The sequence below is a fragment of the Cloeon dipterum genome, chromosome 2, assembly GCF_949628265.1.
Source record: "Cloeon dipterum chromosome 2, ieCloDipt1.1, whole genome shotgun sequence".
Classification (NCBI taxonomy): domain Eukaryota; kingdom Metazoa; phylum Arthropoda; class Insecta; order Ephemeroptera; family Baetidae; genus Cloeon; species Cloeon dipterum.
The window spans coordinates 8447075-8459885 of NC_088787.1; the positions used below are offsets into that span (position 1 = coordinate 8447075).

The following is a 12811-nucleotide window of genomic DNA, read 5'->3' on the forward strand; positions in this document are numbered from 1 at the left end:
CTATCTTCCCAAAACTGGTATAGTAATGCCTTATACATTTTCCTCCCAAATTTCCTGATTTGAATGGGAAAGAAATGGTTAATCCGGAGCAGGCTTTCGTCGTCCTCGACTTTATGAAAATCAAACGTATATTAATAAATATGTCCAGGTCTCCATATATTGCATTCGCAATCTGGCGCGCGGGGGCGGCAGCATAATCAATTCATGACGTGCAGCCTTTGAAACTCGACGTACTGCTCTCGTGTAGAATAGAAATAAATCGATGCAAGTCAAATCGCCGGCGGCGGCAGCAACTTTTCTTTTTTTTTTTTGGAGCTGTCGTGTACATCTTTTGTTTGCAGCAGAGTGGCAGATGGCATGCGGCGCCGGAATTTTTCACCTGTGAGTGACGGGCCCGAGATTGATCGAGGGTCCGCGCGCCAAGTAAAGTGCGTTCGTGCGCGCGAGCGAGCGAGCGAGCGAGTGAGCGGCCCTTGCTCAACGCAACCTTTTATATATCGACACACCCATTTGACTGCACACACACACACACGAGACACGCCGGCCCCGCCGACACACGAATGCCGCCGCGAGCTTATATAGGCCACTCGGTCACTCTGTCGCCCCTAATAAAGGAATGCACACACTGCTCCGCAACCCGCACACGTTTTGCGCTGCAACAACTGAATCAAGTTTTGCGTCTCTTGCGCTTTTCATCTCACTTTCTGTTGCTTTTTTTGCAGAACGTCGCCAAGAGGCTTTAGACTTTAATACCGCGGGCAAGCAGGGTTCGCAAAATCCCGCATTTTTCCAGAAAAATCAACTGCATTGCATAAACTTTTTAGCGGGTTTTTCTGCAATTTGCGCATTTTCCTTGAAAATACGAATTTTCATAGGGATGACAGGAGGACCAAAATTAGGGATTTTTACAAATCAGTAAAAATGCCACTGATTCTAATAATAGACCTAAATTTCTAACACCAATCGTGATTTTCCAAAATTTCTTGCTGTTTGGCGCAGAATGTGACCTTTCGGGGTTAAATTCGAAAAAATCCAAAACTATTGGGATTTTCCCGCAAAAATCCAATGGCGCATTGCACAATTGGCGAACCTTGCAGGTAAGTGGGATGGTGTGCGAGGAAATCGAAGGAATTAAATTATTTAAATTGTTGGATGCCTTAAACAATTGACCGATAAACAATTTGCAACAATAAAAAAGGACCTTCCTACAGTAAAAATTCAAATTTTGCCAATTTTTTCCAAAATTTACAGTGCTCGGACATATTTTCCCGGCATATTCCGATCCCTCTCGTCGAGATCTGTCCAACGGTGTATTCCACTTATTGGGGAAACTCTTGGTTTTGAAATTAAATCGGATTTCAAGTAAGGAGACAGCCATTACCATTTGAAAAGCACGGTAACTTTGCAGCCAATTTTCTCAAAAAAATGACAGTGCTTCTTAGGTCAATTTAGGCTTTAACTGAATCCTAAGGGATGAGCTTATGCATTGGAAACAAGCATTTTCCAGGCTTTTCCAGTATCATTCCTCTTTAATTAAGAATTATTTCATCCCATGGTTCCGGGAAATTGCTGAACTTTCAGCAACCAATGGCTATAATTTTCTTGTTGCAAGAAAAGGGCAACAATAATCAATTTGACAGTGAAACTTTTGGTGTTTGTTGAAAGATGCGCAAAACTTTAACGCGACCAGGACGTATTATTACAAACGTTAATTAAGACTATATTTTTGTGTAAACATTTGGTTTGACTTATCCAAGGCACGGTTTTATTTTAAAGCTGTAAAATTTACTAAAAAGATGTTCAGGCTGAAGTAAATGTTTCCAATTTAACAGTTAAACTGGGAGTTAATTACGAAAACGTTTTGCTCAACTAATTTCGGGGTTTATTGTGTGTGTTTTAACATCTATTTTTTTTTAAATGGCTCGAGGTATTGAAAATATGATTTACTATACAAACGTTTTTAAAATAATGGAACTAAAATAGAAATTTGAAGGTTTAGGAAAATATCTTGTTACAAATTAAATATATTTAATTTCATAGGTTTTTAAAAATGGCAATATTTGCATAAATTTTAACATTTAAAACGCCGTTTTATTTCATGCAGCTAGTTTTCTCCAAAACTTTGTATTTTTAATCCCGAATGCAATAAAAAGCTTTTTATTATGCCTATAAAAATTAATTTTATTTATTAAGAATTTTCTTTGCAATTAATGTGGTTCTCCCTCAAGTTCTGAATATTTTGGTCTGAAAATATTAATATTTCCCTTATGCGATATTTTTTATTTTTTGATCTCTGGAGGGTTTATTTGCGAAACTTTAAAAAATGCTCCAAATCAACGTTTGATAAGTCTTAGCAATTTAAGTCCAGAAAATAAATGTTGCAATATGTGTGTATATATATTCTCTCATTTTTGTTCCAAATTAATGATCCCCTATAAATCACATCAATTTTCCAAGTCATATTTGATAGACCGACAATTTTTTGTTGAAATTAAACATCAACTTTAATCCAAAACTGGAATAATTTTATTAAATTTTTTGTTCGGCTTGGAAAAAGACTCAAACGACAACATATATGTAACAGACAAAATTTATCCTTGCAACAGAATAAATATTCAAACATTGAAGAAAACTCTCTACTGCCCCACATCTTGCTATCACAAAAATATGAATAGAAATTGTATTTAGTAGAAAAGTTTCCAGAAATACCAAATATTTATTGTGTGTACACCGCGTGTCTCGAAGAATTAACGTGAAAATTCGATCCGATCAAAACGGCGCCTACTCAGAAATGCACTTGTGAGATGGAAACACGCAAAGTGCTTATTTAAAAGCAAAGCTGCTGATAGCAAAAGTGATTCTTGTCAAAACACTGGAAAAATATACGAGGAAACATTATTCTAAGTCGCAATATTGATGTTTGGAAAATAATAAAACAAAACTGGTTGTGTGTAGAGTATATAGAACGAGTATTTAAGTCGCACCATGCATGCATTTCATCAGAGATAAGCGGGCCAGATTTAAATTTCCAGCAGCAAGGAAAAAAAGAGATAAACGCGCAGTCGGCGCACATTATGTCACTTTATTAGCGCCTGCCAGATTTATATATTTTTCACCCCGCGCGCGGCGACCATAAAAAAGGGCTAATCAGGCACTTTCCAAGTGAAATTGCCCCGCCGGACACGGAATCCCGCACAACTCGAGTATGTGTCGGGGTCGGGAAACACACACACACACTTTCACAGACACGGCGCATTTTGTTATGGTGAAAAGTAAAAGCAGGTGATTTGCTTTGCTGCCTGGCCGCAGCTGGCGCGCCAAATGCGCGCCCTCCGCCCTCGATCGATCCGCGCCCTTCATTCCCCAACTCAAACTCGAGTAATTTCGTGCTCTGGAATTTCAGAATTTTAAATCTCAATACAGAAACAGAAAAAGGATTACAGTCGTTTAAATTGTTTAAAAACATCAAACTGACAATGAGCATTTTTTTTAATTAGTGCATCTTGTAATAATTCCTGAATTTTCACAACTATCCAATCCCAAATGTTTACAGCTTGAAAATTACTATTTAAACACAATAAAAGTTGTGCTAAAATTTTTTCTTTAATGAAAATTTTAATTATAAATATATTTAACGCCTGTTAAAGTTACACAGAGACAAATATTAATTTATGTGAGTTCCAAATAGTTCCTCAAGCCTGTCGATTCCATCGTTTTTTTTTAATTTTATTCTCTTTCCTGACCTTTTAAAGAGGATTAATCATGGAAAAAAGCCTGGAAAATCCTAGTTTCCAATGCATGAACTCGTCCCTTAGGATTCAGTTCAAGCCAAAATTGACATAATTAGCAGAGCAATTTTTTTTTAGAAAAGTAGCAGCCAAACAAATGGATAAGACTGTCTCCTTACTTGAAATCTTATTTTATTACAAAACAAAGAGTTTCCCTAAAACGTTGTATACACTGTTGAACAGATCTTGACGAAAGAAATTGAAATTTGCCAGTAAAATGTGGTCAAGCGCTGTAAATTTGGAAGAAAATTTGAATTTTAACTACATTAATAGCAAGGTCTATTTTTTATTGCAAATTTCAGAAAAAAAACAGCTAGAATAACCAACCAGTTTAGGTTTCTTCCTCACTTTCCTTAACTCATCCCAAAAAAAGTCAAAAAGGCCAAAAATTTTGGAAAATTATGAGTTTAAATTTTCAGTCTTGTGAAATCTGTTTTTGGTCAACCATCATGATAAATTTTCATCTTCCATAGGAATCCACGTGTTTCAAAAAAATGTGCAGGAAAAAACGCAAAAATTAAAGTTTTTAGCAATGCTGGTTTTTCCGGAAAAATGTAGGTTTTTGCGAACCCTGTTCATAATAAATTCCTTGATTTAAAATTCCTTATTTTAAAATTGGACCAAATTCAGGTTATAATAGACCAGAAATTTTTACTTCTTCCTTTTTTAAATTTAATCAAAAGAAATAACACAAATATTTATAAATGCAAAAGAGAATGGATGATGTTGATCATCACGTCGCTTGTAGCATTCTTTATTGCTCCGCACTTACTTAGTAATATGTTAATCATACGTCACAAGATTAGATTTCTCACAGAAACATTATAATAACACAAGTAAAACTCATTGTCAGACTCAAATGTGATAAACGTTTCCAGAAGCACTGTATCGTTCATTTGGTAAGAGAACAGCCTGCTCACTGATTAGCACCAACAGGATTCTGGCTATGTTTTTAGCATCGTCGATTCCAGCGTGCGGACGACCCTCAAACTTCAACGCCAGGTGCTCCAGCATTCCATTCAGAGAGGGCTGAAATAAATACTATTTAAATAGAAAATCGATAATATATCTACAATAATTATCACTCCCTTGTCTCAATTAAAAGATACTCATACTACACTAAGGGATGCGACTCAATGCAACGCGGACCATTCGAGAAATCATCAAAAACAAACAAAAATGAAGATTCACGTAACGTTTGTTTTTGGTGATTTCTCGAGTAGCATCCCTTATTGTTAGTATAGTACGAGTATCTTTTAATTTAGTTTATTTAAATAGCCTTAGGCCTTAGGGAGTTAAATCAATGGACGTACCTTCTTGCACCTGTAGTGGGCCATAAAGGCCCTCTGAATGTTTATGTACTTGCGGCAATAAGGCGGTAAATGAACATTTGCCAACTGAAAATTAAAACGTTAGAAATAAGTCAAGAAATTTAATGAAAATTGTGATTTTTATATAATATGCTCTGTTTTATATTATTCATTGGAATAGTTATTTTTAATTACAATTTTCATGACATTTATTCGATTTAGTAGAAAAACGGGTAGGTTAAATTTAATTTTTTTTCGGGTCAATTCAAAAATTGAAAATTCCTGACAATTCTCCTGACAATTAGAGAATTATTTAATTGAATAATTATTTTGAGAACTTAATTTTAGGGATATTTGAATTAATTTGTTTAACCTTGCAATTTCCTATGAAGAATTTCGAAAAGTCACTTGGTCCATCTGTCACAAAAGCGAAATTGGTCTTTCTTTTGTTTCCGACTAGTTTGTGACTTAAAAGCCAATCGTGAAATTTGGATACCACCACACCAAACGGTTCGGCCGAGTCGACATGCTCCTGCAATAAAATTCAAATTTTTATCAATAAAAATCCAAAGCAATGAGATTAAAAATTAACTAACCTGACTAATACCCGTTAGTTTTGTACAAAATTCCGAAAGCGTAGGATTTACTTCAGGCTTGCAGTACATGTGGAACTGATCCACAATTTCTCTCTTCTTTGTGTCAATTAACAAAGCTGGAAATTCGATTATCTCGTGCCTACATAAAAATAAATTAATGAAACTGAGATGACCAAAAAAGTTAAAATTAATTTTACGGGTAGTTGTTGTTTTTCTCTTCCTCACAAGTGGCTTCGAAGTCGATGACGACGTAGTACTGCATCTGGCTTCGATTGTCTAGTTTGTTGATTGGCACCATCAGATTTTTCAGCCTCTTTCGCAAAACCTCCACAGACCCTTGGGCATCACTCCCTCGATGTTGGAGTCGCAGCTTTACCTCTTGCAGATTTAAATTGTTGATGTCGTGGTTGATTCTGGCTACCTTTTTATGGTCCATTCGACTTGCAAAGGGATCACCTTTGAAGTTGGCCTGGAAATTGATAAATTCCTTTGTTTTAGAAAAGTGGGTCATTGTGTCAATTCAGAAGAAATGTAATTAAACCGGATTTCAATGATAATATTAGATTGACTTCATACATTTTGTGTGCCCCCGTTTAAAGCTGGTTCTTCGATACAGGTAGCCATTGTTAAAAGTCGAATCAAAAATGAATCAGGCGTTGAAAATCCATCTAAACACTCTTTCTCACAAGCAAAAATTCATGAGCATGTTTTCACAACAAAAATATTGACATTAGTCGTTGGAATTAGATGGGACTTATCCAACCGCCATCTTGTTTGGTTAGATCATAGAAGAAGAATCTGACTGGGAGGGAATTCAAAATTTCCCGCGTGTGAAAAATCGCGGCCATTTCAAATCTCTGCGAGTGCAAGCTGCCAAGCGCAAGCAGCCAAAATGACAGCCTTACGCACTATGGTCAGTCCACGTGCTAGCCTCACCTCCTCACCTGATCCCACTTTTCATTTTTAAAGAGGAATGATACTGCAAATGCAAAAGCTTAGAAAATGCTTGTTGCCAATGCATAAATTCGTCCCTTAGGATTCAATTAAAGTCAAAATTGACCTAAGAAGCACTATAATTTTTCGAAAGAATTGGCTGGAAAGTTACCGTGCTTTTCAAATGGTATAAGGGCTGTATCCTTATATGTACTTGAAATCCGATTTTATTTCAAAACCAAGAATTTCCCCAATAAGTGGCATACACCGTTGGACAGATCTCGACGAGAGGAATCGGAATATGCCAAGAAAATATTCAAGCACTGTAAATTTTGGAGAAACTTGCAAAATTTGAATTTTTATCGATTTTTATTCTAGGAAGGTCCGTTTTTTAGTTTTTTATTTTTGCAAATTGTTGTAAAAATTGTTAATCGATCAATTCTTTCATGGCATCCAACAAATTAAATAATTTACAATTCTTGCCCATTATCATTCCACTTTAATTTCTTGAAACAAGGAAAATTCAGTTTGGTTGTAAAAGAATCCAATACATAAAATAATGTCCTAATAAAACGCAATTACGGCAATAAAAATAATTATTTCCGATTTTGAATCGCAACGCTAATAAATAATCAATCATTGGAAAGAAGTAGAACAGCATGCTACGTAGCCAGAATAATAAATATTCACCATATTATCTGTACTTGAATTTGAGTGAGACAGATAAATCACGACACCAGGACAGAAATATTTTATAAAAAGGTAAAATAGCGCTCTTTTCTGTCTAATATTCTATGTATTTGATGCCGAAATGCCAACCAATAGACGGCCGCGCATGGTCCCGCCTTTTACTTTCAACAATAAGCCAACCTAATAATAATTGCACATGCATATAACAATTTTTCAACTATAGTTTTAAAAATAAAAAATGCAAATTATTTTGTCCATTTACAAAGAAAACAATTAACTATGTCCATGATAAAGATTCAAACTCAATTGACAAGTCTTTTGGTCCAAGAATATTTGCATCATGTTGGTACCCTATGTAGTACACTGGTCGTTGTCGACCGTTGTCGACTTTGAAATAGGAACGAACGACCGTTGACCGTTTGGGCATTTCCATTTCGGCATTATTTGCGTTTGTGTGTTGTGAGTTAGCGTCAGGTTAGCGTTGCCCTAATCGATGGTCGCGTGAGGTGTGAAAGATTTTAAGTCTTCACTGCTTAAGACAGGAGCCAAGTAGTCCAGTGTCCGGTGGTTTATGTAGAAGATTCCTCTCCGCGATTGAATATGATGGAAATCGTGTGATTCCTCTTTTACATATCGACGAAACCAGGCATTCATAAAACCTTGACTCGAGAATCTCAAACAACTGTAAGTTCCCTCTCTATTTTTTCTCGTACTTTGAGATCATTTTTCATTTTCCGCAAAATATATTTGCAGACATGATGATAAGACGCAAATGGCAGCGTGTTGGAAAGACCAGGAAGTTCGTTCAGGTGATGGAAGTGCCTCCTTGGGAGCAGGATTTTGCTCACGATACCATTCGCATCAACCCTGAGGAGGAGAAGCTGAAGAGAACGGCCGAGGCGATCCGACTCAGGCAGGCAGGGTTCGTCAGGAGGACCAAGACGCCCAACCTGGTTATTAACCATGAGCTTCTCAAAGGTTCGTCCTCGGTTCGCTTTCTTGGGGATTTTCTCCATTTTTTTGCTGCTCGAATCAAGGGTACATATTATTTAATACTGCGTAACACGTGTCACGATTTTCGACCAGCAATCGCATTCAAAGATGATACTAAATTAAACCATGATGGATATTATTTCTAAAAATACAGTTTCCTGAGAATTAAATAAGGAGGATCAGGTGCTACGTTTGAACTAAAATGCGTCTATTATTCCTACATATTTATCTTGAAATAATAATTCATGAAAGATTATTCTTTAGCGTACACACAGCCTTGCTACTGGTGGCAAAATATATTTTTAATTTTATGACGATTGGAACAACAATTAAACTCATTTGAGCAGAGCGGAAATGTCTATTTGTAAACAGATAGAAGTGATGCTCTATGAAAATGGCCGACATGATGGTAAAACATGGAAAGCTTTGGTGGGAACTTAATACACATCACATGTCGTGTTAACACTAAACTCTATTAACTGTTACATAATTCTGATAGCATTTCTGGGGGTAGGTAGAGAGAAACACTAACAGCTGAAGATGCAATTTTTGACAGGTTATTGAAAGAAATCACAGTGGTTGTTAGGTCTCAGCCACAAGATTTTAGGCATTGACAGGCGAGACCAGCTTAGCCGAATTTTTTGCCAGGTGGCGGTGGCTGGCTGGCAATATTTTAAATGTGAAGTTTGATAGTTTTTAATGGCCCACGGCCTGAAGGGACACATTCGTCGTTGACCCATTTTTACCGGCGGCTGGCGTAGCTGGCTGATGCCTCTACTTATAACCACAGGGATTTTGATAAACAAACCCTTTGCTTGTCATTCTTTGTTTAGCTTATTTAATTGGGTTGTAGTTTCCCAATTTTGTTGCGCAAGAAATTTCTAAAATTAAATAAGACTTAAAATATTTATTCAGGTGACTGTGAAAGGATTGAAGAGTGGATATAAAAATAAATTATTAGAATCAACATACCAAGACAGTTTAATTGCAAAAACTGATCGAAACCGGGACACGTTTATTCTTAAAATTCGTTTTATAAAATATCAAATTTAAAAATGAATCCTTGAATTTTATACTCATGCACCCCACATAATAATATAATGTCTTAAATTACATTTCTGTCTTACTTTGCAGGAAAAGTGATTTACGTTGACAGTCAGCTCCTTAAAAGTGAGAACAAAGAAAATTTTCTCAGTCGGAAGGAGATAACAGAAGGCATCGTGAGTCAGTTGGAGAAAATGGGAGCAACAATTAGCAGCTCCTTGACAAAAAATGTATGGTTATTTGAGATTTGACTCGTTTCATTGGTCGAGGTGACTAATTTTAATTTCCTCCACAGGTGAATTACATTCTCTTTATGAATGGGAGGTACAGCACGTATCAGTTTTCTCAAAAGCATTCCATCCCCATGGTGTCGAGCGGGTGGATCGAGGATTGTAAGAAGCAAAACGCCATCGCCTCCCATGTGGAATTCGCGGCCCATGTTCCTGACAACTTCCGCAACCCGTTGGCACCAAGGAAGTACAAGGTAGGATGAGTTTTAATAAATGTCAGCCAGATTTTAATTGGTCATAGAAGAATTGTGTAAAAATGTTGGCCAGTTGTGATAATCACTAATTATTGTAATATTCCCTCAAACAGAGAACTTACACTGTCGATCATTTGGAGATGTTGAGTGAGAAGAGGAAAAAGAGACAAAAGACTGCTGATGCTTCCAACAAGCCTACCAACGAAAGAACTGTTAACTCTAAGAAGGTATGATTGTAATTCTGTTAACAAGATAAAGTATTATCTAATTTTTGCTGAAATTGCAGACTGAAAAGACTGATGCCAAGAAACCCTTAATCAAAGAAAAAGAAAAGTCCTCCGCGACCAGCGTCCCTAGGAAAATAAGCAGACCAAAGAGAGAGAGAAAGGAAGAGAAAAAAGAAGAGACTGTCGCTCCCCCGGCAATGAAAATCCCAGCACGAAGGCCTCGTACCAGAAGGTGAATATTGCTTCGCTTGATTGTTGTCTTGCTAAATGCTGGCTAAATATGTGTATTACCTCATAATTTCCGTGCGAAACAAGGCCACCATGCATTGTGGCATTTACTTAAAAAAATGAGTTTTTGTCATCAATGATTAATTACAAAGGCTGTTTTCTGACCTTTTTCTTTAATTCTATTTATTTTGTGTATATCTCTTTAGAAATTTTCTTCTAATCTTAAATGACAGGCCTTTCCTCTTCAATTTATCTGATAAAAAGATTTTTCATAGCTTAAAATTTGTTTCATGAATGAAATGATGTTTTGAAATTTGGTTGCAATATTTACTCTGAATATTAAATAGCCGAAAATTCCGTACATATCAAATAATTAGACAATTTATCTGTGCCTAACTTCTAGCCCTCTTATATCACCTTGGAAGGGCTGTTAACTTAAATAGACAAATTTAAAGACGGATCTAAATTGTTAAACTATAAATAATGCCATTTTTTAGGCTAAGCTCAATCTTTTTAACTCTGACGAGAAAGGTCGTCAAATTTACTCTCATTGTAAGCAGCTTACAGACTTAAAACTAACAAAATAAATTTGGCTGCTCTTTTGATGACCGCTATTTTCTATGTCCACAAATTAAAATGATTTATTTTTAAATATATATTTGTCAGTTTGATGATTTTCTGTAATAACTCTGTTGGTATGTTTTGTTCAGCCACTGGACCTATCAAAATTAGACTTAAATTTGGTTCAAATCCTATTAACGATTTTAGACACATCAGACGTCCCCTAAATTTCATACCAATACGTGGTGTCTCTCAAACTAATTTGATTTTTTTAAAACAATTTTCTCTTTTTGGTAGCATAACCAAGGCAGAAGCTGAATGTGAGAGTCTGCCGCCATCCGCATTCAAGCCGCGCCCCAAGTACATCGCCGTCACTGGCTTGAACGCTGAGCAGCATGCCTTGGTGACCAAAGCAGTCGAGACGCTGAAGGCCAGCTACCTCTTCAGCAGCGCGGCCAACAAGAAAGCAACCCATCTCGTCTGGGGCGGAGGCAGGACCAACGACATGCTCAAGGGAATCGCCTATGGCTGCAGGATTGTTTCCTTTAGCTGGGTGCGTTATCAATTTTGTTGTTTGTCAAATTCAATAATGTTCAAATGTAGTGCTCGAATTTTTAACATTGGTTTTCTTGTTTTGTCAATTTTTTGGTACTGTATGCTAACAAATGTTTTTTTTATGATTATGTTTTCAGATAGAAGAGTCTATCAAAAATGGTGCTTGGGTACCAATCGGCCAGCAGTTCGTTCCTAAGCAGTACGCCTATATTGACTGCTTGAGTAGACTTTGGGAACGCTGCGCGATTCCGTTCCGGGATACAAAAGAGGGAACATATTTCCTGAAAGACATCTTGCGAAGGCAATTTGTGCCTCGAATTTTGACACGTCCTATTCCGACTGAGATATTAGAGGCCATTACCGGAGTCAATATTTAACAAAGAGATGAGCCCTCTACAAAAGTTCCGCAATATTCGCTTATGTACTTGTTCAGGTATCTGATACCTGTATTCCAAAACTAACTACTTAAAAAACATAAAATCCACCAAAAGTGTTCGTTTTTACTCAAACCCATCGATTTAAGTTAGAAGGAGGAAAGATTATACAAAAATTGTAAGTAGCGGATTTGGGAGATAAGGAGTGGTTACACTTAAAAATTATGTCTTTGGAAAATTAAGTCTAATCATAGGAGAATTGACGCCTGTTCCGTAATTTGGAACACTGTACACATTTTGCATTTATTTGCTTACCATCCGGATTTTTCACCACTGTTTTTTTAAACGATTTTTACCACTCAATTTTTACAAATGTCTTGCGCAAAAAATGAGTTTATTCAATATTTCCCCTGTACAAATCTAAAATTTGCGGTCGGAGTGTGTTTTATAAAGGTGTTTTGCGCAGATACTTAAAAAAGTTTCATGAACTAATCAAACAGTTGGTCCTGACTGATTGACAATCGAATCTCGCGCGTTGAATTCACGCGAGATTCGTTTCTAAAATGTTCCTTTAAGACCATACAACTGTGTATCATGAAATCCGATTTTTTTTCAAAACCAAGAGTTTCCCAAATAAGTGGCATACACCGTTGGACAGATCTCGATGAGAGGAATCGGAATATGCCAAGGAAATAATTATGTTCAATCACTACATTTTGGAGAAAATTGGCAAAATTTGAATTTTTGGTGTATGAAGGTCCTTATTTACTATTGCAAATTGTTGAACAAATTGTAAATCGATCAATTGTTTATGGCATACAACAAATTAAATACTTTACAATTGTTGCCCATTATCATTCCACTTTAATTTCTTGCAACAAGGAAAATTCAGTTTGGTTGTAAAGTAACCCAATACATAAAATGTAATTACGGCAATCAAAATAATTATTTACAATTTTGAATCGCAACGCTAATAAAATAATCAATTATTAGAAAGAAGTAGAACAGCATGCTACTTAGCCAGAAAA

The 12811-nt window shown here is 36.3% G+C and overlaps 2 protein-coding genes across 2 annotated transcripts; one reads left to right on the forward strand and one right to left on the reverse strand.

Annotated features, from left to right (window-relative positions):
- Positions 1-4483: 4483 nt before the first annotated feature.
- On the reverse strand, positions 4484-6434 carry LOC135937278 (3'-5' exoribonuclease 1-like). The gene is made up of 6 exons (XM_065480403.1): positions 6271-6434; positions 5892-6163; positions 5695-5833; positions 5472-5630; positions 5102-5185; positions 4484-4817 (listed from the first exon to the last, which is right to left on the reverse strand). Exons 1-6 carry the CDS (start codon positions 6316-6318, stop codon positions 4644-4646), a joined length of 876 nt encoding a protein of 291 aa, XP_065336475.1. The 5' UTR covers positions 6319-6434; the 3' UTR covers positions 4484-4643.
- A 1277-nt stretch (positions 6435-7711) lies between these two features.
- Positions 7712-12635, forward strand: LOC135937915 (uncharacterized). Its single transcript, XM_065481261.1, has 8 exons — positions 7712-8001; positions 8071-8295; positions 9445-9584; positions 9650-9838; positions 9952-10065; positions 10125-10297; positions 11152-11407; positions 11547-12635. The coding sequence occupies exons 2-8, from the start codon at positions 8073-8075 to the stop codon at positions 11784-11786; spliced, it is 1335 nt and encodes a 444-aa protein (XP_065337333.1). The 5' UTR covers positions 7712-8001; positions 8071-8072; the 3' UTR covers positions 11787-12635.
- Positions 12636-12811: the final 176 nt, after the last annotated feature.